This window comes from Poecile atricapillus, chromosome W, assembly GCF_030490865.1.
Source record: "Poecile atricapillus isolate bPoeAtr1 chromosome W, bPoeAtr1.hap1, whole genome shotgun sequence".
NCBI classification, from domain to species: domain Eukaryota; kingdom Metazoa; phylum Chordata; class Aves; order Passeriformes; family Paridae; genus Poecile; species Poecile atricapillus.
Window position 1 is genome coordinate 52227518 of NC_081288.1, and position 27549 is coordinate 52255066.

Sequence of the window (27549 nt, forward strand, 5' to 3'; positions counted from 1 at the left end):
TCTATCAAAAGAAATTGCATTTTTATCTCTATCTTCAATGCCAATTGTTTCTATTATGGTGCAGTAGCAGAGGGCAAATCATTTCCTTTCAGAGGTGAAGGAGAAGGGGGAAGGGTGCCTCTTTTCTCTTTGTGATTTCACTCCTAGCTACTGCTGAGCCTACCTGTGATGTCCTGCTGAGATACCCACTGCACAGCTAAGCGTGTCTCCTACACTCTGTCTGGACATTACACTGAGTGCTGAGGAAAATCATTTAGTGTGACAAGTCAGCAGACTCAGGAGAGCAAATGGACTTTAAAATAGTCTAAATCCTGTGCTATATAAATATTATGAATATATATGTATGGTAGTATATGTGTGTTTTCTAGTGACATATTTATGGTCTCAGTAGCTCTAATCCCAGCCATCTGCCTTTGCCAAAAAATGTCAGCAGTAAAACAGACACCTTTACAGCACCACTGGAAGCAATAAGTTAGTTAGCAAATGCTAAGTACAAAAAAAGCAACCTCTTTTTAAATATATGCATTTGATTTTTACCCTGGCTTATCACAGTTTCAAAAATTCTTTCTCTTTTCTTTTTTTGATTAGTTGTTATAGTAAATGTAAAATCTGTTTCCCAGAAAAATGATCTCACTGCTCAAAGCTATGTATGTGCATTTACCCAATATATCCCTAATTCTGTTTTTATGTTATCATTCACTCTGAAATATAATTTGTAATTAACATTACATTATCACAGCATTTATTTATCCTACTTATCTTCTCTTTTTCTTTTCCTTCCTTTTTTTTTTTTTTTTTTAATTTCTTTTGGTAAATTTTCCTAGTGGTGGAAGTACAATCACAGCTCAGGGAATCAACTTGAACTCAGTGTGCTTTCCTCAGATGGTGATTACTGTACCTAAACTAGGAATGAACTTCTCTGTGGTGAGTCAGTCTTAGAGAAGACAATCTGTTATCTTTTCATCTTGGGGTGGTGAATGGTTGTGAATTTTCAGTCAAAATACTTTGACTTTTGCCTTGAAACCTCAGGGCTTCTAATGATATTTTGGTGTTTTCTGCAAAGACTCTTTTCACTGTATAGACAAAATTCAAAATAAGTTTGAAATAAAGCTGAGGATAAAACAACTGTTTCCAATAAACATTTTCCAAAGAAATAAGGCTAGTACAGTATCTGATAAGATTTTTATATTCCAATTTAAAAATACAAATTCAGTGACTAAACACAGAGCAATGCAATATACGTATGTCAGATTACATGACGAGTTCAAGCATTCCTGTGATACTCAAGCAGTGACTGTGGATATATATATCAAAGGAAGAGGAAGAGTAAATATATAAAATCAAAAGTAAGTATTATTTTTAAGAATTTCTGATTGCCAAAATCCCTGTTGGGGAAATCTGTCCTAACTTTGAAAAGTTCAGCAACTAAGTTTTAAGATGGGTTTGGGCTATTGCAATTTGGTACCTCTGCTTAAAAAACAGGTCAGTCAGAGATGTAAGCCTTCTTTTTTGTATTCCTGAGTTGACACTACACAGTGTCCAAATCTAAACACAGATATGACCATGTGATCTACTTAAATTCTTATAAGGCAAAGATGGCATCTGTCATCTAGTTTTACTGAAACTGCCTTCTGTAAGCTTTTTATCGACACATTTGTGTTGAATCTCCAACATTTTCTTATCTTGTAAGGTTTGTTTAGTCTAACTGCTAAATTGACCTACACTCTTTGTGACATGTTACTTACTGTTCATATTCTCAGCTTATTTCTAATGATCATCATACGTTGTTTCCTGAATTGAATTCTAACTATTAGATCTAGGTTTGCTCAATGCATTTTAAATGGTATGTCTGCAAATTTGCAGTCTTTTATAGTTTCAAGGTCATCATATTCTTCATGATCCTAATTTGTATAATATTATGAGTGTCAGGACCTGAATTTCCGCAGCATGTAGTCGTGGCTTGTAATTTAATGGGTTCAGATTTTAATCTAAAAATCAGTTCCTTTCCAATGAAACACAGTGTTAAGTGTTATCAAAAAGTCACTGCACTCATCAGTCAGAAAATAAAACCTTTCAGTGAAACCTACCAAACTCAAAATTTATTAGATTTTGAGTAATGTGAGCATAATTATTTCTAAGCACAAAGGATTTTGAAGGAAAAGATCATTGCTGAAATCAGGTCTTGGGATTTTGCTTTGTGTAAAGATCATTCTTTGCTTTTTCTGTTCCCCTGTGAGAATATGCAATATTGCTTCTCTTCAGGCCCTGATACTGCATACCTTGTCAAATATTTAGGACTTCTTGGAATATGAACAGATTTGAAAGGTCTGAAGTTTTAAAGAAAATCCACCATCCAAAAGTGACTGGCAACTCCAGGCAATAAACACCATAGAATTTATTCTCTCCCCCAAATATTGGGGAGCAACCTTGCCTTTGAGCCGTGTTTTGACTTCATCCTGCCTCTAACTTGCTGTTGAAAAAAGACGTGACTTAGTCAGAATTATCTCCTGTATTCTTTTCCTTTTCATACCTTGCAGTGTGTTTGACATTTGCCAACTAACAAATCTCCTGCTACTGCTGAAGTCTAAGAAATTGCCCCAGTGTATGAGCAGCTGTACACATGTTCATTCTCCATGCATACAAGGTGGAATACAACCTCAAATGGATTATAATCCGGAGTGTTTTGTACTTTGACATTTCCCAAGCAATGTATTTTTTTCTATTGAAATTAAAGGCTTCTGGGACTCGGTTGCCTTCCCTGCCTCTGTGGTAGTCATTTGTCCTGCCACTATTCTCTACCTCGAGCACATTTCTAAAGGAAGAGTATTAATTCTCAGGCAGAAAGGGAAGATTTATAAGTGGCAAAACAAGATCATACTGTGTAGCTGAGAAAATTTCTGAGGTGGAGGATGCCTGTGGCTGTAGTCTTACCCATTCTGCACTAGAAGCTCTGGGTTGTCTGCATGAGGGATATGCCAAAAAACCCCAATATTTCATGCAGTCATTACAAAAACAAACAACAATGAGGAACTATTTGCAGCAGAAATCCAGACCAACTATCCTATTTATAAAGGAGAGGACAAGCTGTTGTCCTGAACAGACCAAAGAAGTGCTCAAGAAATTCTATAGCTGAGGTTAAATGTCTTTTTGCTTCCTTAGTTTGGGAGTGAATAGCTCAATGAATCATTTTTTTAATTGTTATTTAAGCCTTTTTCTTTTCAGTTTTCTCTCACTAGCCTCCCCCAAGAAGCTGCTTTTGTCAGCATTCAGAAACTCTGGCTCTTGGGAAAACCAAAGCCAGCACTGAAACAGATCCCAAAGCATCAAAGGAAAGTACAGCTGGGAGGGACCACAACGGCCTAGCATGGCCCACTTCCCTGTGCCAGGAGCAAATGTACCCAGACCACTGCCTAACAGATACTTGTGTAGGCTGTTATTAAAGCTCCTTGTGAAAGAAATTTCACAATCTTGCTTAAACAAGCTTTAGAGAGAGCTGCTCTACCTGCTTACCTAGTGGTTTGGAAAGACTTCTTTCTAATAATTAACCCAAATCCTGTGGCTAGTTACCTATCTTCTTGTTTAACCCTCTGTGGATACAAGCAACAGATTATCAGTCTCTCCTGCTAATTTTATATATTTGCACTAAATTATGATTCAACCTTCCTCTTTTCCAGTTAAAAAACCAAACCACTTCAAATTCTCCTGATAAATGTTGTTTCTTATAGCTCTTCTCATTCTTTCCCCCATCTCCCAGACCCTTTTCCATTTGCCTAGGACTGGTGGTGTCCAATTTAAAACAGGTCTCACCTTTTTCTATCAGCTCTCAGTCCTCAGGTTTAATTCTGGCCTAGAGTCCTGATGGAGTAACAATATAAGTGGAGGGTCATTTCTGTAAACAGCAGGAGCTGCTGGGGATGCTCTGCAGCCCAAAGTCTCAGGGAGCAGAGCCAGCAGTCATGCCCTGGGGCATTTGCTTTTCTCTGACTCTTTCCATCCTGGTGGTAGAGGTGAGTGGTGCAACTGATGCAAAAGTTTTTCTGGAAGAGCTTCCTATAAAAAGTGCAATTTCACTGACACTGAAAAGTTATGGACACAGTATGCCAGCCCCCTGTAGAAAAAACATTTAAGTTGAGCTTTTCAGCTTTCATGTTTGTAGTTTAGTATCTCTGAATTTTTTTATTCTATAGAGCAAAAAATTACTTGTTTCTATTTGACATTATTCTTTTCATATTTATTGAAATTTCCTTAAAATTGTTCAGTACTGTGTTCACACTAGCTGTGTTTATATTACATTCTATGTTAACACTGTCAAAATAATACATTTTGCCTTCTTTGAATTCATTTCAATGAGTGAAAAAAAATGTATTGAACCATATGTTTCAATAATTGCAATGTGTTTCTTTTTAATTTCTATTTCATGAGTTCTTTTTATCATTTGTACTGACTAGGGAAAAAAATAGGATTTAGGCAGTGCTGCATAAATTCCCAAGAGCTCTAGAGAATGCATAAGAATACAGAAACTTTCTCACTTCTGTTCACGTATCCAGTTCCTGTGTGAGGCACATAAGCAGGGAAGCAGCTCATTCCCTCCATTGTGCCTGTAAAAAAATCCTTAGGCATAGTTTGGAATGGTGTTTGATCAGGAACCTGTGCTCTAAGTCATGCTAGATGATTCTTCTGCTTCTGAAGCACTTGGGAATAATGTCTTTTTCTTTGAAAGCCTGCAGTTTGCATTGATTCCCCCAAAGTGAACAAGTGGTCATTTGGGGATCTTTTCTTGTAGCATTTTTAATATTTCATCTATCAATCAAATTGGTTATATATTCCCACTACCTAATCTATTCTAACAATGAATGTCCCAAGATATTCAAGGCTTCAAAACTAAGGAGAAGCATTTTTTAATACACGACCTTCAACAACTGACCCTGTAGCTATGCAAGATCTTCTCTTTCCACAGACTTTTAATTATCTCTTCAGTAAGCAGTCTTTTGAATGTTCTTCAGCATTCCGTAATTGCAGCCAATTCCTGCTGCTTTACATGAGAATTTTAAAATGCTCTAAAGTTTACAATGTTTACAAGTCTGTAAGAAATCCATACTCATATTCATCAAGATGCCTACAATTCGAAAGTGAGTGTCTACCTTAGATGTATTAAATAATGATAAAACAAGTTCCCTGTGAAGTGTGGATAGTGAGTGTGAGATTATTGAAGATATTCATGATTCCCTATATGAAGGCACCTAGGCTTGGATCCTCTGTCTGTCTTGACTCCATGGCACAAAGCTGCCACAGAAGCCCAGTGAAGAGTTCCCCCACAAAGGGGAAAATTTGTCTGTCTTTCTGTGCCAAATCTGTAGCTCATGCACATCTCCTGCCAAGGAAAGGGTACAGCAGGGGATGTCAGGGAAAAGCCACTGTGTGAAATCACCAGGGTGCCAGGAATGCAGTGCTACAAGGTACATTGACCATCCCAAGCCCAGGGAGGAATTTGGACTCCCAGTCAGCATTGATCATGTTGTGCAAAGGGCTGGCTCTCATACCCAAGCGCAAGACCTTCTGGTCTGATGGTCTGATAGACTAGAAGTATCATCTCCTATGCCTTCATCCAAGAAGAAAACTAAAATAAAAAGGCTACCAATCCATCACCTGAAATGGCAGCAAAAGGCAATGGATTCTCTGAAAAACCCTCAGGATATGCTGCTTGAGTGTCAGTGCTTTACACAGGAAAGTCTTCTAAATGGGCTTCTCCTCACATTGGACCTGTATTTTCTTCTCTTTCTATTAAGAAATCATCCTTTGGCAAAGACGGTTGGAGAGTCTCCAGGCCTGTCTTTAACTTCATTCGTCTTTCATTCTTCACTGGAACTCCAAAGTTTACTTTTTTATGAAGGAACAAATTGGCCCTTTTCTGCTTTCTGACAGCTGCAGATCCTGTAATGCACATCCAACTGCCCCTCTCTAATCTGTGTCAGCTGCTGGGAGACCTCTGGAAATCAGAGTCCCTCCCTCATACTTTTCCTGTTGTTCTATCAGATAAAAAAAAAAACCTGAATTGGGCACTGAAGTTCAGGTTCTGTAGGTCAGGTTTGAATTAATTGCCTCAAGGGTCATATTTTACAAATGGAACAAGAATACATACCTTAAGTGATGAGTCATATGCATTGTGCAATGGATTATTATTCCCTTTGGGGTATAGCATTTACTTATGCTTGTGAAATGCTCCATAATTTTTATATTTTGTCTTCCTCTTTGTCTTCGGATGTAGATTATAGTCACAAGAAAAATGTAAGCTTAGCTTTTAAAGTGAATGTACTTTAAAGTTTAATTAAATAAAAGTTAAAGGTGCTGGGTGATAGGCAGTGTCTTAATCAAGAAGGCAATAGATTGAATTAGGGGGGTTTTCTTGGGGATCCTCAATCCAATATTTCTTGAAAACTAAACCGTCATATTCTTCAATTGCTAAAACCAATTTCAAGGTAAAAATGTCATGTCAAATCATGTACCAATAAGGGCATTGCAAATAAGATTTTACTTGACCTTACCAATCAGTCACATTGCATCCCCTCCAAAGAATATTATTAGATTCTTATCATTTTCTGAAAGCTTCTGCTTCAGAGACCAGCCTGATAAAGTAAAGTATCTGATTCTAATAGATAGCCACAAACAAAGTTATGAATACCACTGCTATTCATTTAATGGACATCACTACTCTACAGTAGATAAAGAGTCTAATGAATTTACATTAATCAAATAAATATAATGATTACTTGGAACATACTTGGGTTTATAATTATATATACTTTAGTAATCCTTTTTAAGAATCAGCACAGTATGATAGATATCTTAACGAATATTCATATATCATGGAAAAGTATGGCTTTATGATCCATTATACTAATGATGCATCTTAGTATTTCCATACTAATTCAAATTAATTTCTAGAGCTTTGTGATAGAACAAAGCCTGAGATATGGTCAGAAGTGTATAACAAGGTATTTAAAAGAACAGTCTGATATTGTAAGCAAATGGAGCAAAAATCTGCCTTATCTTGTGTCCCACAGTTTACCTTGTTGACATGGTGGTTACAAAAATATTTCTGAATTTCTGCTAGGAATATAAATGGGCTGTTAGACACACAGGTGCAAGTCCCATTAGCATCACAGAGAGCTCCACCAAAATAGTTAACTGAGTGCTGAACTCACAGCTCACAGACACGTAGGAGCTCTAAAACTGTAATGCTCAGAATGTTGAAAATATTTTTCCTTGGCAGATTCAAGACTTCACAATATTATTCACAGAAACATGAATTGCTGCGGTGATAACAAAAAGCTCTGATTTGCAGATAGCTAATTTAAACCCACTTTTCAAGTTAATAAAGGTATATAGCTGATACAGCCTGAGTGGTTATGTCACTGATTTGAAACAGCAAAATTACATTGCATTAATTTAAACTAATTTCAAAGCTCCTTCAGGCAGCATTTGATAATGAGAAGAAATTTATTTTGAAAAACAAAACAGAAGAATATATATTTTGGCCTTCTCTGGATGCACAAAGGTATTCAAGAGCATTGTTGATCTTCCAAGGAAATCTCTTGTAGAACAAATGTAAGGTTTATGATGACGAGAAGCTTAGCCCCATTCTTTCTGGGACACATGTCAGATGCGCTCTTTTATATTTTTTTTTTAAAAATAAAAAGTCTGATCTGCTCTCAGGGCACAGTGCACAGAAGGTTTATGAGTTGGAAGAGAAATACTTCTGTGGAGCTGAAGCAACTCTGTTTGTGCCAGAAGTCTTTCAAGTGTATCATTTGTAGGCAGCATGGAAGGCAGGCGCAGGGAAGGGGCGCACGATACCATGACAAACAAGCTGCTCTGCAGTTTGCACGGCAAAGTCCCGTACTGTGCCTCCCACTGGTGCTTGGAGGTGTGCTGTTGACATTATAAGCAACGTGCTCTTGTGGAAACCTTCACAGTCCAAAGCTGACTCTTGCAGAGCACCATTAATATAATTAAAGGTTAGATTGTTTTCTAAAGCAGATCAGATGAAACCCACTCTAAATGAGCTGTTGTCCCTCTATCAACTGCCAAGGCAGCTCAGACGAGTCCTGCATTTTGTACTGGATCACATCCCCATAGCACAGAGCATCCTCTGGAAGGTCTTCTGATCATGGGGTGCACTAGCAGCTGTCCCCCAGTGCAGATCATCATGAGGAAAAGTGCCACAGTGAGAGGCAAGGGTGGCTTTGTGCCTGTTGTCAGGCAGCTCCTGCACTGCAGTGAGGGGCAAACATCTATCCCTGCTGGTCCGATATACAGTCCCACAAAGCATGTCCCACAGGCAACACTCTCAGCAGCACGACTGTGTACGTAGGCACCAAGTGCCACACATCTGGGGCCTTAACCATATATTTTTAGAAAGAAGATACACTTTGCTGAGCTGTTGTGACCCAGAATCCAGAGTGGCTTTGGCTCCAAAGACTTTTCTCACAGAGTCCACAGTGCCTTTCTGGAAACACAGAAACTAAGTTACACTGTAGGTAAACAGTGCTTTACTTCTGTTTTCCTCTGTTCCAGTTAGCATTGTTAGCTTTTAACTTGTCCTGTGGCCCCTTACTATTGCTTTGGTAGTGAAAAAGAAAGAGAAATCCATATTGCAGTCACTGTGACAAGCTAGGTAAGCTGAACTATGGCTTCTCAGTACACCAGGCTAGCCTTCTGATTGTCTTTGGCTTTGGAAATCATTTTCCATTAATTATCTGCAAAATATTTACTTTAAAAGTGCTGTGAACAATCAGGCCAGGAAGCTTGTTTACTTGAACATTTCCTCAACAAGAGTGCAAACACCATTGACATGAAGATTTTATATTTTTCTCCCAGCTCTACATAAACGCTGTGTAGCACTGATCAGGATTTCACTTTGGTTAAAGAAGAACAAGACCCTTGGTGTTTGTTTTTTCAATATATGTGTATTGTTAAAGAAAGTTGCGTTAATCAGTGACTTCCTATGCATGTACATACTACAATTACCTCTTTTTTTTTTTCTTATAGGCATGTAGCCACCGCTCTAGCTCAGAAATAATCTGCTGTACAACGCCTTCACTGAAAGCTTTCAATCTCCAACCACCCTTTGTAACCAAAGTGTTCTTTATTTTTGATGGTGTCAGCTCCCTGTACTTTGATTTTGATTACGTAAATAATCCTGTATTTAAGCATTTTGAAAAGACAGTGTTCATCTCAAGAGGCAACCAAAATGTTCTGGAAATTAAGGTAAGAAATGCTGAAATAAGTTTTTCAATTATTTGCAAGTGCACATCAGCAGCAGAGTGTGGAACAGACTTTTTGATGAAATAAAGGGCCAAGGAAGTGAGGGCAGAGAGAGCACTGTGTTCAGTACTGCATTCACCCAAGCCCACTTGTCACAATTTAAAAGATGCTGAGCTGAAAACAAAGATATATGTACCAGGGTGGTTGTTGTCATCAGGTGAAGTGGGAGAGGGGCTTTCCTTTCCTCCTCATGGGAAGACCACACTGCATCAGCTTCTGACTGCAATAAGCTGCACCACCAGTTTAGGATTACACATGGCCAGCAGTCCAGAACTTGAAGTATGTGGTCTGCACACAAGCCCTGGCTCTTACTGTCACATGGTTATGTGTCCTCCTCACAAATGATGTGGTCTGGCTTCCTTGGTTCTCTTGAGCTGAGGGAAACTCTGGCCTGTGCACAAAGTCACTCATGAGGATCAGTCACTTCTGTAACCTAAATATTTATGGATCCATGAAAAATGCAAAGTTGATGCTGAATGCCACTTCGAAGTGCAATGAGAATAGCCTACATAGCACTGAGAAGCATCTCTGAGGAATTTGGGCCCTCAATAGTACAGGTTGCTCTATACTACAGTGCTGTGGAGAAAGTTAAATCCATTTTGTGAGAGTTCAATTTCTTGAAGTCTATTTTTTTCCAAGTATTAAACAGAAAAGATATAAATATGGCAATTTCTAGTTTACAGTGAATACTTATGAAAATTTACTGGTATTTATATGTTATTTACATAGACATCTATAATTTATATAAAATATAATTGATAAAAATGTTTTATGGAAGACAATCAGTCTTAATGCTTGAGTCATCTTTTTGTGTAACTCCTGCATAACTCTGTAAGCCAAAATTTCTCCCCCATCACAATGAAGAAAGCTTGAAGCCCTAAGCTCTTTGCTTCCAAGATGGTCCAGTGGACAACTTCTGGGCTGCAAGACATCAGAAAGATTACTTCAGAGATCCTGTCAGCCATGCTGAGTTCCAGTCAAACTCTGAATATTAACCTATCTCTGCAAAGTGTCTTGGGCAAATATCAAAGAATAATTGGTCTGATTTTTAATTTTTACATTGCTTTTTCTGCTTGGAGCTCTTAGACATACAATCACTTTTTCCTCAATGTGGAGCAAATCTCTTGTTCAGTTATGGAGAAATGCTAGAAAGAGTTCTGGTGTGTGGGTCAGCAGAGATCTGGGAATATATAGTTGCTGCATGGCTCAGTGCCTCTGTGCAATGACAGCAGTGCTTTCCAGTATTTTCCAGGTCATGCATATCAACCAGTTGGAAAGAGGACTAATTTGGGAAAAAAATTCAGAATCATGTAGATTGGAGGGAACCTCTGGAGGTCTTCATCGTCTAACCCCATTGCTCAAAACAGGGCTAAATTAAAAATTAGGTCAGGCTGCCTGTGGCTTTGTGTACGTGAGTTTTGAAAATCTCCAAGAAGGGAGATTCTACAGCTTTAAAACATTCAGCTCCACTAGCCTTGCATTGTGTGTCTTATGCTTGAGTTCCCCTCCTAGCTCAGTGACCCTCTTCTGTACTCCATCCAGTTTGTCAGTACCTCTCTTTTTCTGTGGGGTTCAACACTTGTCCCAAGTCTCAAGGTGTGACTCCACAAGTGCTGACCAGAGCAGAACAATCTCCTTCAATCTACTGGCTTTGCTGCTGCTGGGCCCTCATCACTAAACTGGCATACTGCTGCCTAATTTCATATTATGGTCCAGTATATCAGTCTTTTTCCTAAGTCTGATATCATCTGAAAGCTCAGAGACAGTGCATCCTATCCCTTTGTCCAAGTTGTCTAAAAATATTTTAAGCAGTATGGATCCCAATATCAGCCATTGACAAACGAAGATTTGATCTCTGTCCAATCTGGTTTTCACTCATTTTATATACCATCCATCCAGTCCATACCATACTAAGTTTTTTTTCATTGCTAGGAGAGACTGTGTTGCAAAACTCGCTAAAACCAAGGTCCACTTGTCCAATGCTCTCCTTTCATCTGGAGAGACAGTCTTGTCCTCACAGAAGGTTGGTCAGGAAAAATACACTCTTGGGAAACCTGTGCTGGCTGTTCCCAGTCATGTTCTTGTCCTTCCTCTGCCTGGAAGTGTATCCATGAGGACTTGCTCTTATAATCTTTGGAGACACTGAGGGTCAAAAATTAGTTGTTTTTTTTAACTCTCTACTTTCTCCCTGAAGAAGTCTCTGGTATATAGAAGCCTCTGTATATTGCTGGGAAAAAAAACATTTAGATAAGAAAGGCTGATTGAGGATTGTCATTGTGACCAGAGTCACAATTTTTTATTATTGACCTGTAGTGATGGCACCCAAGGCAGATGACTCCCTGAGCCTAATGTCCTGGTTATTTCCTGACAACCAGCTGGAGAACAGCATTAGCAAAAGCTGGTCTCCTAGAACAAAGCATGAACAAGCACCAATTTAGCATCTTCCTCTAAATGGAATTAGTTATAGTGGGGTGATTCTATCAAAACAGTGAGACAACTTTCATAAATTATAGGCAGGAGCCAAAAGAGCATTACAAGCCATATTGGCATCACTTTTCCCTCACCCTGTACCCACATTCAAAAATACACACACACAAGTTTACATGCCTCATGATCATATTTTATGCAGTAATTAAGCAAGCTCAGCATGAAATTAAATGGCAGCTTGCTTCAGTGAACAGTCTGTTCTACCAAACTAAAGTTCTTTTATCTCTTTCTTAATTAGTTTCAGAGGGGTGGAGGGAGCTTTTATCACAAGTTTTTCAATCTAACTAATCCAGTGTGACATATTTGGCTTTTATCAAATGACAGTGGGTACCGATTGAAATGTTCTGTTTGGTTTCTCCTGATGACCACAAGATGTTTTTGTAAGTAAATGTTATACACAAGAAAACATTAGGTTTTCTATTTAAAACACAGTCAGGGCACTGTGTGCCACAGATGCCAGTCCTCCTTGTCTTCAGTGCCAGCCTCTCAACATCCCACATCATCACTGTCTTCCTCTGCCAAGTATGTGGCTCTTTCAAAACTCTTGGTACCCACAATGCCCCAGTCAGAGGGGTCATGATAGTGTGGTACCAGACAACTCTGCTTTAACACCATGAAGACACTACTTCAGAAGTGCTTCCATCTCCTGCCAACGTGGAAAGTTGTCAGGACAGGAGAAATTCTGGTGTTTCAATGCTGAGTCTGCTGAAAAGGACAGACTCCACTTGCTGCCTCCCCCAGAAGCCACTGATCCAGACCTGCAGGCTGGGCTGCTGACAGCCCAGTGCATTTAGCTGGGAAAAAAAAACCCAAACAAACAACTAAGCAACAAATAGATAAGAAAAGCATCTTTCTTCAGTTATCCCAGAGGCCTGGTCTGTTCTGAGGTTGTGATTGTGCACTAAGCTGGTGCACATTATTCCAGAGGAAGCCTCAGCATGGGCCACCAGAAACTGAAGCATATTTACAAATATAAATCTTCCACTAGAGAAATACATAGGACAGTTGTAATTCAGTGTGTAACAACTGGCATGCTGTACAGCACATCTGAGATCTTGGCTGTGCTCTGGCACTTCTGTCTTAAAACTCAGAGTAGGACAAGGCTTACTAAATTGCCTGCTCCTATTCCTAAGCCAGTGCAACACATTCTTTATGAGACAATCTTAAGGAAATCTTCTTGCCTTTTTATAGGTCACTGTATTGTCAATCTTTCACATCACATAGGAAATTGTTACTCTCAAAACCTGGTCCAGAAGAGAGCAATATGGAAACTGTGGTATTTTTGAGCAAGCTGAAGAGGAACCTCTGCAGCTGCAGTAATTCCTCATTCTTCCCAAGTCAACCTGCTCACTCTGCTTAGGAGCCTCAAAAATGCTTCTGACACTCCTGCTTTGAGACTTTTCCCCAAGTTATTCCCATCTCTCTAAAGCTGTGAGGTGGCTGTGCTATCTGGTTGCAACAGCTACCCAGTACAGCTCAAAGATTAACCTCTCCAGATTGCATCCAAACGCATTGCTCACCAAGAAAGGGGTAATACACATTTGAAAAGAGGAAATTTTTTTTCCAGTTCTCACTGGAGACAGTTTCCTTATTTCCTTAAAATCATAGGCAAATTCTGATGTCCTGAGAAGAGCAAAACCACTGCTGAAAGCATTTTGAAACTCTTAATATATTTAGATATCATAATGAATATATTTGAAACCATAATATATTAATGGTAACAATGGTCATAGTAGCAAGTGAAAGCTACCATCTTTATAACTTACTAAGACCACCTTAGGAAATATCAGTATTTTTTTTTCCATCAGTTTTGGTGGAGAAAATGTTCTAGGCTTTGTTGTAGAGGAAGAGACCACTCAGCCACATTCTCCAGGGGATATATTTATCCTGAAGATGAAAGAATTAAATTCTTTCTTAAAATTCTTTCTTAAAGATTTGAACATGAATGGCTCACAATCTGCCACAAGTCTCCACACTAATAAGCAATATGCATTCATATGGTCCCTGGCTGAGGAATATTTTCTTAACACCAAACAGAATGGCTTCAACTGGACAGAAGATTGAGTGCAAAATGGACTTTTATGGCCAGCAATTAAAAAGCATTTACCTGGGGTGTGGCTTTGCCATCAAAATAGGACATTAAACTGTTTCTCCTGTACATTACAATTGTACATTACAATTTTCCCAGGGTTTAGTCTCATTCTGTAACAGATCTAAAACATATGCCAAAGTGAGATTATTTTTTGCCCCTCAGAATGGAATTCTTGTTTCCTTTCCAATATACAAGGCTTCACAGTGGTGTCAGCTGTGATGCCTTCCTCCCTTCTCATGGAAAGCTCCCACATCCAGCCCATATAAATAGCCTGTATTAGTCTCATACTCCCTTCTCCCCTTCTAATCCCACTTAATATGCCTCTTCTTTCATCTTGAGCTGGGCTGTACATGGGCTAGGGCAGCTTCTTAAACAGAGATGCAATCCTGAGCTCAAAAGATCCTAAACTTGGCCTTTGGATTCTATTGTCACAATACCAGAAGGAATTATTTTTCATCCAAATCTGGGATGTGAGAGCAGGTTTTCTGGGTAAGAAGTGTACTTTTCATGCCTCATTTTTCCCAAGGGTTTTTCCATTTTGGTTTGTGGAACATGACTTTAACAGACTTGTGTTTTATTATAATTAATTACTTCTTTTTGAAAGCTTCACTTCTGCTACCATAACCACTTGCAAAACAAAATCTTTGCAATGCCTTTAGCTTGTGGATAATATAATGCCAGTTTTGTGTAAACAAAAGCATTACATAATGTGTCCTTTCTTGCACAAATTATGCAAAAGTCTAAACAGGACCAACAGGCTTACTCTCTCAGACATTTACTATTTCAGAAGTCTGTATGAACTGTATGAGTGTTAGTGACAGCAGATTTTATCTGTAAATTTTACCATCCTACACTGACCTGTCTGTCAAAGTTGCATTTATATGAAATAAGCCTGTACATGCATATTGACAGGTCAGTGTAAATTCGCATTAGTCTTTTATTTCACAATTTATTTTTCATTAAAAATATTTTCCAAGCTTGTAACTACTTAACTTTTGTGAGATAGTTATGTAATATGAAATTGATTTTTTTTTTCCCAAGGGAAATTATATTGATTCAGAAGCTGTTAAAGGTGAGGTGCTAAAAGTGGGAAATAAAAGCTGCGAAAACCTTCTCCTGCAGTCGGAATCAATTCTGTGTACGGTTCCCAGCGATCTCCTGAAATCCAACAGTGAGCTAAATATAGAGGTGAGGCAACTACACCACACAAGAGATATTAATGCCATTTTTATTATTATTCCAGTGTCACTATTGAACCAATAAAATTTAAGCCTAAGCCTCTGCTTACAGAGATATCTCTATCCCTGTTTGTTTGGGATGGAAACTCAAATAATATCAGCTATTTTAAAATAAATATGATTGTCATTGTTGTTATTACCTGTTAGTTCAGAGACTTTCTGGACCCTTAGGCACGAAGTAGGACCTGAACTAAGCACAGAAATAAAATTATAGCTATTAATCCAAACACAAGAGGAAACGTGAGGAAGAATGAGAAGCTATAATAGATAGAGTAGTTTTTGTTGGGAACTCACAAGCCCTTTTTTCAACAAAACATTCTGCTGCAGTCAAGAGGATCAAATATTTCCTGAAAGATATTTTTTTTTGTCTGCATTTTATAATTTCATTTGAATTCTTTTTGTAAGAAGAAGACACTTAGGACAAATGATTGAGTCATTGCTTTAAAAGTGGTCTCATTAGAGTTATTCAGTGTGCTACTGCAAGTTGAAATTGTAGACATACTGATTTATAGAATAAGATACAAATTTTTCAGTACATTTGTATTTTTTTTTAATACATAAAAAAGGACATTGGAATGGGTTTACCTTTAAACTATGAAACTGCACTCTGATTCACTGAAAACAGTGGAGACTGCTGGTCATGTAAGTGTGGTTAGGATCAAAGTCTAAGCTCATTGAAGCAGGGACATCTATTTTTTCTATGTCTTTATGACATTCATCTCACAGGATCCTGGGCTGTGAATGATATTCCTGTGTGCTACTGCAATCTAAGTAAATAGTAATAGCTAATTTGATTCATTAATATGGTAACTAAAGATTTATTTTAATATTAATTTATTTTTTTTAAGTAAGTATTCTTTTTCTTGGATACATCAGGCAAACTATAAAATTAGATGCAGCTCTCCTTTTGGTGTAGGTCTCCCAGACTTCTAAGTGCCTAGTTTCCTACAACACTTGTGCACAGATTGCATTCAGTTAAATTGTTGTGTTTTTACATATGCAACCAGGACTAACATTGCATTCAATTAGTTCTACTATGTGATATTTTCTTAACCTCTAAGAAATAGATATGTGTGACATGTTTCATGCACAGAAAAGAACAAAACATAAAGGGGTTAAATAAGGTTTCTACTTGTTTACTGGCAAGGAGACTCAGAAATTGTAGTCTGCCCAGCGAAGAAGAAAATTTGCTCTTTTGACGGGCAAATCCATCATTACAGTACCCAGAGGGATGAATTCCACAGGAGGAAGAGGAAAGATGGCCAAATACATTCCAACTGACTGAGCTAGTGCTGTGTGACCTAAAACAGTTTTTCCCTGTTAGTTGCTTGGTGTTTGTTTGGTTGTTGGTTTTTGGGGTTGGTTTTTTGTTTTGTTTTGTTTCTTTAAACTGTCAGCAAGCTAGAAGCTGGCAGGGGACAGGCTCACGTGACCTTGGGAACTAAAATGCAAGCACGCTGTCAACAAGAGAGTGAGTTTGATGTTACAGCATATTTATGCCTGAAGGACACACATTAAAGACAGCTGGGCTACTTTTTTCAATGTACATCTCAGCCCATATAGCCATAGGGCCATTCCATGCACCATGTATGAGTAAAAGTATGAATTTAACATTTTGAATTAGCACCTGGTTACAGTGGAACCCTGTTATCCAGGGCGCATGTGAGTGCATGCTGTGTGTGCTGGGCATGAAATACAGAGCTGTGACACCACCAGAGCTCTTGAAGGTGAGAAATGAGCCATAAACATGTAGATCTGTTTTCATGTACACCGGTATAATAATTTTTCCACTCACAGTGTCTTATCGCAGTACAGCATCACAAAATCAAGATTTAATACATGCGGGACATATCAACTCATACTTTAGTACTAATAATCTAGTTCTTACTTGTCTTTGGAAATCATTACACTATTTTTTTTCTTTGTTATTTCAGTGGAAGCAAGAAGTTTTGTCAACAGTTATCGGGAAAGTGCTGATCCGACAAGATCAGAATTTCACAGGACTAATTGCTGGAATTCTTTCAACATCAATCATAATTTTTATCTTTTTGGTGGTTTTCTTCTGGAGAAGGAAGAAGAAACAAATTAAAGGTTCATCATAGTCAATCCTATCACATAATTCCATTATTATCTTAGATTTTAAAAGCTGACATAATTTTATGCTTTGCTTAACTGCTATGCATTGCCCTGTTGTAACCTGTCAGCAGAGGTTTCACAATCAAGTCCCAATGTTCAGTTGCATTTCAGTGCTTGGCAAGAGCCTTAGCTGGGTGAAGGGCCGAATTATGCCTTAAGCAGAAGGATTTCTGAGGAACTCTGAGCTATTAGGAAAACTTGGTAACTTCTTTTCCCTAAACAGCTTTGGAAGAGGGGATGAGTAAATGACATGCATGGAATCACGAGTACTTCAGCTTCACCCAGTTGTCTTGCATTCCTCCAGGCTGTGCCTGAGTTGTGAAAGGCACAGAGCCTTGCAGTCTCCTGGTCTCTTTTTACCCCTAATCAGGAACTTGGTCAGACTCTGGTTCTTCTCTGGCCCCTGTGTCTGGGTTTCCTACCAGTGGAGCTGCCACACTATATAAGGTGGGAGGAGAAGGGGAGCTAGTGTATAACCAAGTCTTGTCCTGATGCACCATCACAGTCAGACCACGAAGCCGGCCCTTTGATCTTCCAGTAGAGCTAAGAGTGAGTCTTCCACACAAGATTTTTTTGCCGAAAATCTTGCACTGTAAAAATAGCTCAAGTCCTGCACATCTGCCACAGCAACAACCTGACCCTCTTCCCAGCAGAGCAGAACATCTAAATTTAAATAAATATTTTTATTTATTTTGGTTTTGGTATGCCAATCAAGATTGGCATACCAAAACCATGAGGATTTTCTAATATTGCTTTCTCCTACCCCTTCAGATCTGGGAAGTGACCTAGTTCGTTACGATGGTAGAGTGCACACTCCTCACCTGGACAGGCTGGTGAGTGCAAGGAGTGTAAGTCCAACAACAGAAATGGTTTCAAGCGAATCTGTAGACTACAGATCAACTTTTCTAGAAGGTACGCTTCTATTAGAAATCAGTATGGAGGATATTTTATGCATCTTGATTTTCATATGTCTTCAGATGATAGCTATTTTGACCAGTATCCTAATTTCAGTTTCTCATCTGATTTTTCTGTGTCTGCATTTTTGGGACTCTCATGTGTTCACAGTCTTGCTATGTTAACTGAGCTTCTCAGATGCTTCCCAAGGTGCAAAGGATTTTCACCTTTACTCAGGTTGAAGGAATAAATAAAATACAATTAGTAAAAACTCTCTACAAGTATGCTCCACAAGTTATTAGAACTAGTGTATATAGTGATTCTGTGTTGTCATAAGATCCGTCACACCATGCACAAATCCACTCTGAAAAGACTGATTTTAACGACAACATCAAGTGGCTGTAGGTTTAGTGTGTCTCAGTGAAGTCTCAGTGACTTCCTTACAATAAAGGAAGTTTATAAAGGAATAAAGCAGTTCTGTTGGCCCAGCATGGGGCATGGAGTTTTGTAAACTGATATTCTTTTGTCTGTTAATGCCCCTCCTGTAAAATGGGACATTGTATAATGCAGAAATGTTAATTTTAAAAATTAAGCTAAAAGGATATGAAGACTGTGACAAATTGAATGGAGATCCACATGCACCATTATGCCAGTCTCAGGGAAGGATGATCCTATGTTGAATACATTTTTGTGCTGTATAATATGATTTTAAAGAGGGTATTCTTCAGAAGAGCAGTCTGCTACACTTATCATACCATTCTAGGCTCCTTTAACACTTGGAGACCATGTTCTGTGATTACCATTAAAGAGCCTTTATCTATTAGGAGTTACCACACATTATGATGTGTGAGATATCACAGGTATTTGTTAGTCTTGGTATAGACATAGTTTTGTACCATTTCATGTGCTGCTGTATACAATGCAATAGAAATAACTCAAAAATCTTTATTCCACTTTTGCAAGCCCCAATCAGAGAGCATTCTGAGCCACAGGCTGTTCCCAGCTTCCCGTGTTATTCTTTAATTGCTGCCACCAGCTCATACAGGAAGTTTCTTGATTGAAAAATTTCCAAAGGGAAAGGAAAGCCCATGCCACTGGTTAGAAGGGAAAGTGGTACATGAGACAAAACTATGCAAAGATCCTTGATGGAAGATAAATCCACAGCGGTCCTGCAGCCACTGTGTACAGGCAAAGCACAGTGGAGAGTGCATCCAAGAAGGGCATGTGTTCATCTAATGTTCCTGTAGCAATGCTGATGTCAATATTATCAAAGAATAAAATAAAAGAAACATTAGAAAACATGCAGGTTTACATTTGGCAGCTGCAAAAATTATTATGCAGCCATGGCAAGATTATTTTACTGTGTTTATTAAATAGATAATCGCCCTTAGTTACAAATAAACTCATGTGTAAGTTTTAGGAGTTGGTATTTTTGCTCCTAGATAAAATAACAGAGTATTTCTCAGCACCCAGAGTGATAAAAGCACTTTATAAAAATTTCACAAGTTATTTGCAGAAATAAATAAAACATGTCTATACAATATTTTTTACTTTTTGTAATAAGATACTTGATAATTTCTGTTGGTAAATTTACTCCACCTTTTTTTTTTTTTATTTTGACCCTGGACTAGATTCAGCTCATTGACTCCATGGAAATAAATACCACGGAAATTGGTATAAACTAAACATAGTTCTTCATTCAGTCACACAAAATGCTAGGAAAAGGGTTTTAAACAAAACCAATTTCAAGTACCTGAACAACATGATGTTGATTAAAAAAAAAAAATCTCAAATACATACTCCTGGATTTACTGAAATATTTTAGTTTCTGCTCTATCAGATGGCTCATGTTATTTTCATGAGTAGCACCAACTGTATTATCTTCAGCAGTTACAGGAAATGAATCACCTCTAGGCATTTCCCTGGTTGAATATTCACCATTGGATAAATATAGCTAGTCACCAGCACTTTAGAAACCTTTGTGAAGTATAAAGTTCCCTACCAAATTAGAACACGACAAAATTAAAAAGCTTCATGTTTTTAATTGTTCACCACCTCCTCCTCCCATATTGCTGTCATTTTTTCCTCTTTTGTTACTCTCAATTGCTAGAAATGCTATAACCTCTATTTGGCAAGTGACAAGGCTTCATTCCATCCCCTCAGAAAAGTGGAAGTTTTGCCATTTGCTTTCATAAAAGTAGAGCTGAGACAAGCATAAGTTTCTAGTGACATGGTTTTCCTGGAGGTTGGCATTTTACCAATGCATATTTTCATTTTCCCTTTGTGACCAAAACTTCCGTAAAGCCAAGCCACTTCCAAACTGATAAAATCAAATCTTGCTTACCAATGCAATAAAACTCTTCATTTTTCAAGAAGTTTGAAAGGATTATAACAGTTTCTGTTCATTTTGCAGATCAGTTTCCAAGCATGTCTCAGAATGGATCGTGCAGACCTGCCCAGTATCCTCACTCTGACCTCTCCCCGATTCTGTCTAGCGGAGACTCAGATTTAGCCAGTCCACTTCTCCAAACTAATGTCCACATTGACATCAGTGCCTTAAATCCTGACCTGGTCAAAGAAGTGCAGCATGTGGTTATTGGTGCTGACAGTCTGATTGTGCACTTCAGTGAAGTAATAGGAAGAGGTGGGTACTGCAACTCTTACATTGCAAACTGCTCCTGGTTTTGCACACCCAGTCATTATAAACCATTTTGAATGAGGTGTCTATACAGAGATTTTTTTCAAGCTTTTTAGATCTTGCAGCATTGCATGCCGTGCACTGAATCAAGGAGGGGAATGAAGGGGCTTTCCTTTGAAGCCAGTGCATTTGGAGAAGACACCATCACGAGGAAGGAGTCTGCTAACTAATGAGGCTCTTTTGAACTCATGGATTTGCCGGTCCCCCTCCAATTGCCTCACTCTCACCCTTTCCCAGGCTACAGAAAGCTCAGACAGAGCTTCTGATCCATGAGGCTGGTATGTGAGCAAGTCTGCCACAGGATATTATGTGAGACCTAAGGCACACACCTAAGATGCAGGGGATGCCGAGGCAGGAACATAAGAGACCTTAAACTTGGTGCCTATTATCTGTCAGGACTGCTACGTGACACAGAAGACTCCTGCAGCCATCAGTGTATACAGTAAAAGTCCCCATGGCCCAAGTGAAATGTCCTCCTCAAGTTTCCACCAGCTCTGAGGAATTTGCTGCTTGTTTCCTCCCAGCAAATGCTCTTCATATCACCTCATTCCTCTCATGCCGAAATCTGCAGAAATATGTAACTCCTGATTCACTTACCCTTAGTTTTGTTCCTGATGTAGCAAATCTCCTATTTTTCTAAATTTCTCTCATCACTCCCACTCCTCTACATCTTCGTAACCAAGTTCCATTCACCTTTCAAAGCCCAAGCCAGTATTTCTGTTAGGGATGTTTTAAAACTCTGTATGATTGAGTACCTATTAGTAACCAAAATAGAAACTGGATTTTCAGTATTTCTACAGATCATGCATGAGAGGTCTCTTGTTGAGTATCAGAATACTGATAAAAAATTTGCTATAAATTATATTCTTAATGCCTTTTCTGTAGGACAAGAGCCACAAATCAAACAAACAGTATGTTTCACTTCTATGTATTACACTTCATCATCCCCAAAGCAAGGGTGGGCCTTTTTCATTTCTTTTTTATTTTGGAAAACTCCAAGTAATTTCCCATTTTTTAGATGTTGAAAAATATCTGGAATGACACCAAGATAATTAACCATTTTAAATTTTCTCCTTTCTAACCAGAAATGGGCCAAACCCCAAAATATTTTAGACACACCCAATCCAAGCTTTAGGATTTGTGCCCAGGCTCCAAGCAATCTGTGGTCTGATGGGATTTTAGTTGCTTTTATAAAACAAACTTTGAATTAATTTTACCTCAATCTAAAAGCAAAGCCAGCTGAGCTCTGACCAGAGCTTATGACTGGAACGTAGTAAAATTAATCAGATAGTCTTGTTCTCTGTTGAACTCCCACTTAAGAAAAAAATTATTTTGCTTTCTAACTGCAAATATTATAATTTTAATTGTCCAGTAAATACTTCATCTGTGAAAAAAAGCCACAACTGCACATACATCATTTGATTTGGAGAAATTAATGTGTGATCCTGGATCTCAAACTTCACTGTTCCCAAACTGGTAAACCTGACTTCTTATAGTAAGTTTTGGTAGCCAGCATCATTTTCTTGGCAGGAAAGCATAGGATTTCTGTGTCCCTGGCAGTTCATTTCATTGCTTAGACCATGAGAAAGGAGGCAAATTTTGTTCATCGTCTTTTAGTGATATTTTTTACTTGGAACTAGGCCATAGAAAACACTGCCAAGTGGTGTCATCAGTCTGTGATCAGTAGAGCAACTCCCAAACCATCCATGGCCAACACATCACTTTTGACATTCAACATTTTCCATGGAATAGCAAGACCTGAGTGACTGTAATCCCAGACTGACTGTCCTTTCCATCAGATGTATCAAGTTTGTACACTCCAGTGGACCACTAAGCATGGGCTTGCAGATCACTGGGAACCACCATTCCAGTGGTCATGTTGGTTCCTAACTGCTCCCTGTGCCTTCCAGGTGTCCTCCTTTGACACCTATGTCACAGGAGAAGATGATGGGAATGGGCTGACATTGGTTTTGTGTGCATAGTTATTACAAGAACATGAAATACTGGTGGCGCCAGCCTTGTCATTATTTATACTCTCCATTTAGGTCAAGAAATACCAATTATGCTTCAAATAGAGTTTTCATTTCATGTAATGGTGGTTTTATGTAATGGTGATTTTATGAATGGTGGTTTTATGTAATGGTCCAATTCCATTTATTTTAATATGTTAGTTAGGAAGTATTTATTATAAGTGTTGGGAATTGGACAGAAATGGAGTGTGATCACTTTTTTACAGTATAATTGCTTCCCAGTGGAAAATACCAGAAAGCTAATTTTACTTCTTAAAGCTAATATTGCTCATTTTTTTACACAGGACATTTTGGCTGTGTGTACCATGGGACATTGCTGGATAACGATAGCAGGAAAATTCACTGTGCTGTGAAGTCACTGAATAGTAAGTTACATGTTTAATAGTGGGACATTACTGTCAATTCCATAGATAACTGGGGTGAACCAGTGAAATTCCAGTGAAGTATACATTCACAAACAAAGATTCTTAGTTGTAGCTGAATCAGATTTATCTTTGGAGTAATTCCAATTACTTCAGATTATGACAACACATTGGCATATATTTTTACATCAAATGAAATGTCCATCTATTTCCTCTATAAAGAAAAGGACACTGGAAATTAAGGGAAAGGTAGTGTCATTTTTTTGTTCTACTGAGTACTGAAGATTTGGATTTAGAAGTTAAATTGCTGAAGTGGGCAAAGCTGCTGGAAAAACAGGAAGATATTATAGCAGCATTTATTAAGGACTTTGCTCAAGTTGTTATTCAATTTCAAAACATTTAAAAATAAGAAATGGGGAAACAGAATTAAAATCACCAACAGCCTGTATTTGGTCATTGTAGGAAAACCAATGTACACAACCTGGCTGTAATTTGGGAGGTGGAGAGCATGTCTGCAGTCTCTCATTATTACTTTGTTGTGCAATGACATGCTGTAGAGAAATGAACCTTAGTTTGTTTCTGTTTCTTTTAATTAACTCCTTTTATTACTGGGTTTCTCAGGGATTACAGACCTAGAAGAAGTAGCCCAGTTTCTGAAAGAAGGAATAATCATGAAAGATTTCACTCATCCCAATGTTCTGTCGCTCCTGGGAATCTGTTTGCCCAATGAAGGGTCCCCATTAGTTGTTCTTCCATACATGAAACATGGAGATCTTCGAAACTTCATTAGGAATGAGACTCACGTAAGTACCTGGTGAGGTATAAATGGTAATGCAAGTCTGGCCACGCCCTGCTCCAACACCACACCTTACACGCTCTCATAATTACATTACGTCTGCAACTTGCTGCTATTACTACACCTTAACCTTTAGCACTTGCTCAGTCTGGCATCAAGCCCAGCCACAGCACTGCCACTCCTTCCCCTCCCCCTCAAATTCCTCTCTAGAATGTTTCCCAGAAATTATCAGCAATAAGTATTTCTCATTTCCCATCCATAAGCCTCTTTATAAACAAATGTGCTTATGAGATCTACGTCCAGGGGCCCAATCATTTGCTGGTTAAATTGGCACATCTCTGTTGACTTTAGCACAGCTGTGCCAGTCACCAACATCTGCTCCTCCAACTCCTAGGTAAGGGAACTCCATGTCCAGCTACTGTCACAATCTGTTTATTATCAATATTTTTTCTTCTTATCTTAAGAAAGATAAACAGGAATTTTTATACAGACTATGAGTACTCTGTTATCAGCAATCTTCTCAATCTTCCCCATTTCCTTTGTAAGACTGTAGATTCCTCAAATGTACCTCACTGCTTTCCTCGAGTAGGAGACCACAGGTCTTACCTCAGGCAGTGTAAGCCCACTTTTATGGCTGATTGTCATAAAGGCAATCAGCAGTAGCCAGTACAATTTTTAAAAAAATGCATTTTGACACATTTTTGGAGTTAAGTTTTCTGAAGCCAGGACCTGCTCCCATTTGAGCTTCTTTCATTCTACAAGCACCAGGGCCCTTGTCTGTAACAGTCTTTCCTGAAATAAATAGAATGATGACCACCGTTGAATCAGCTTGTTCCACAGAAGAAAATTATACAGAGTAATGTCAAAACCACAAAAATCTGTAGGATCTTTACTATTGCATAACAAGTTATATGATTGTCATAAAGGTTTATGTTTATGCTTATTTTGATATTTAACATTTTGAGTATCATCTCACCATGTAGGCAAGCAGAAAGAGTTAACAATCACTGCCAGAAATATTCCTCTGGTAACTGCTAAGGTCTCATTTACCTTTTTCATTACATCATACTGAGGCACCTATTTTGTCCCAACTAGGAGTTTCTCTTTTCTTGGTCATCTCCAGCTGATAAGCTCCAAGTTCATAGTTAGTACCTTCTACTGCTATCACTCTTAAGTCCACATACGTGAATTTTGTGTATCATCTGTGATGCTGAGGTTTCAGCGTACTGTTCCACTTCCCAGGCCAGGTTATGCTGCTTATGCTGCAAACTCTCCTCTTCTGGAGACTGTCAGCTCTTTTGTTTTCTTATAGTGTGTTTTCTCTCTGGGGGCAAGTCTTCCTAAACTTAAACCCGTTTTACCACAAGAACAAACCTTTCTTGATCATTCTGGTGGCAGGAGAGTTGTGTAAAACCTAAAGAGTCACAGCATAAAGCAGTCTGATCCTTAACTTCTGCATTCATTTTATCATAAATGTTTGTATTTTACAGAATCCAACAGTAAAAGATTTAATTGGATTTGGCCTTCAAGTCGCAAAAGGAATGAAATACCTTGCAAGTAAAAAGTTTGTCCATAGAGATCTGGCAGCAAGAAACTGTATGTAAGTACAAACATCTACTTTCAGCCACATTACCACACTCTTCTGTGTAAAACAGTGAGATGAGATAAACTGAAGTGTCCAGGATTCTGGTATTTTTTAGTCAAAAGATGGTATTTTTTTCATTGCTCTGCAATTATACTGATGTTTGTCTTGCATTCTGATGAGCTACTCATCTTGCTAAGGGCTCATTTCTTACACATAAGCTTTTTTTTGAGTGTGAGAAATAAGAAAGCTGAGGTGAAAGTGTAGCCTCTCAAAATCATTGGTTAGAGTATAAAAGGCATCTCCTAAGGGAAGTTAAACTGCTGTTGCCTCAACTTGCTGTGCTTCCACCCAGCCTCTTCAGAAGCAGCATGTCTCTGCTGCCACACCTAACCAAGGGAGGGGAACACAGGGGAACTTTGTGAGAAAAACAGGAACACAGAGAAACACCAGTGAGACTTCTTGAGAATAGTCTTTCATTACATGAGTATGAGCTTACTTTGGCTCAACTAGGCACACAAATTAACATTCAAAGAATCTTACTAGTGTCTGGGAAGCCAGACAGTTCAGTTCCCACAAAGAAGAACTGGTACAGGAGTTGCCAATATGATTATGCTGATTTATCACTGATGTTGTGAATTAATGAGACACAGCCTTAAACATTCAAGTTTATTTTTAGCACATCATAAACTGGAACTCTGGCTGCAAAAAGGTCATTAACCTGTGACATCAAATGTCTTATTCTTCTTTCAAGGGTGCACACCTGTGCTGCAGAACATCCTCTGAAAAAGAACTTTTTCTTACAGGCATTGGGATTTTTAAGGGATGAAAAAAGCCACAAACCGATTTTCAGATTTCCTAAGAAGAAATGCTTTGGGTTACTGAACAAAAGACCTAGTTCATCTAATCAAAGTCCAAATAGTGGCAACAGGACATTTCTCTTGGCCTATTGTCTCTTCCTTGGGTGAGGAAGGAACAGCTCTCAGGGTATCTCACATGACCACTGAACGACTGCTTTTGTACCTCTATAGGGATCAGTACTCCAGAGCCTGGAGGGCTGCTGCCACAAGACCCACATTCCCCAGTGGCCATGTACAATCCAACACTCAGTACAGGCCCTGCTACTGTGGTGATGTCTATCAGAAAGGAAGCCAGCATGCAAATACAGTCATCAGCGATTCTTTACTATATTCCACTATCCTGGAAACAGTGCAGGAACCTGCAATGACTGTTTGCTGTTGACCCATCAAAGCTCCCTCCTACTCCCTTCATCAGATTAAATTACAACATCAGTAAATACAGCAGATGGTTCTGTCCCATGCATTGGGACTTAAACAGACCAGAGTTGCCCAGACAGAAACCTCATAAACTCAAGACAAGGAAATGCCATGTGTTGACACTGAGAGAGACTGGATAATTTAGCCTAGAGAAGGTTCAAGGGCATCTTATCCATGAATACCTGATATGGTGGATTAAAGAAGAGGAAGACAGATTCTTCTAAGGACAGGCCAAGGGGCAGCAGGCATAAATTGAAATAGAGAAAATAACATTTAAACATAGTAAAGCTTTTATTGTATGGATGACTGAACACTGGCCCAGGTTGCCAGAGAGGTAGCAGAGTCCTTATCCTTGCAGATATTCAAAACCCACCTGGTGATGGTTCCGAGCAACCTGCAGTAGCAGACCCTGCTTTGAGCAGGGGAGATAGTGGTGAACTAAATGATCTTCAGGGGCCCCTTCCAACCACACCCATTCTGTGACTGTGTGATGCTGTAAAGAAGCCCAAAAGGAAGTGCTTGCTGTGACTAGGTCTGCACATGTAAAGAGGGATAGGCTTGAAAATGCCAACACCCACACTCTGTGACAATGACACCACTTACCAGGACAATTACCAAGCTTAGGAGAAGCAA

General features: G+C 38.7%; 1 protein-coding gene across 1 annotated transcript in view; it reads left to right on the top strand.

The window, feature by feature from the left end:
- The window catches only part of LOC131591999 (hepatocyte growth factor receptor-like), a 120863-nt gene that overhangs the window by 89949 nt on the left and 3365 nt on the right, over positions 1-27549 (top strand). The window contains exons 11-19 of the mRNA XM_058863187.1: positions 825-924; positions 9049-9267; positions 14945-15091; positions 17076-17232; positions 18049-18189; positions 20585-20815; positions 23184-23264; positions 23883-24064; positions 25548-25657. Of these exons, the coding sequence (XP_058719170.1) occupies positions 825-924; positions 9049-9267; positions 14945-15091; positions 17076-17232; positions 18049-18189; positions 20585-20815; positions 23184-23264; positions 23883-24064; positions 25548-25657 (1368 nt within the window). The remainder of the gene's footprint in view (positions 1-824; positions 925-9048; positions 9268-14944; positions 15092-17075; positions 17233-18048; positions 18190-20584; positions 20816-23183; positions 23265-23882; positions 24065-25547; positions 25658-27549) is intronic.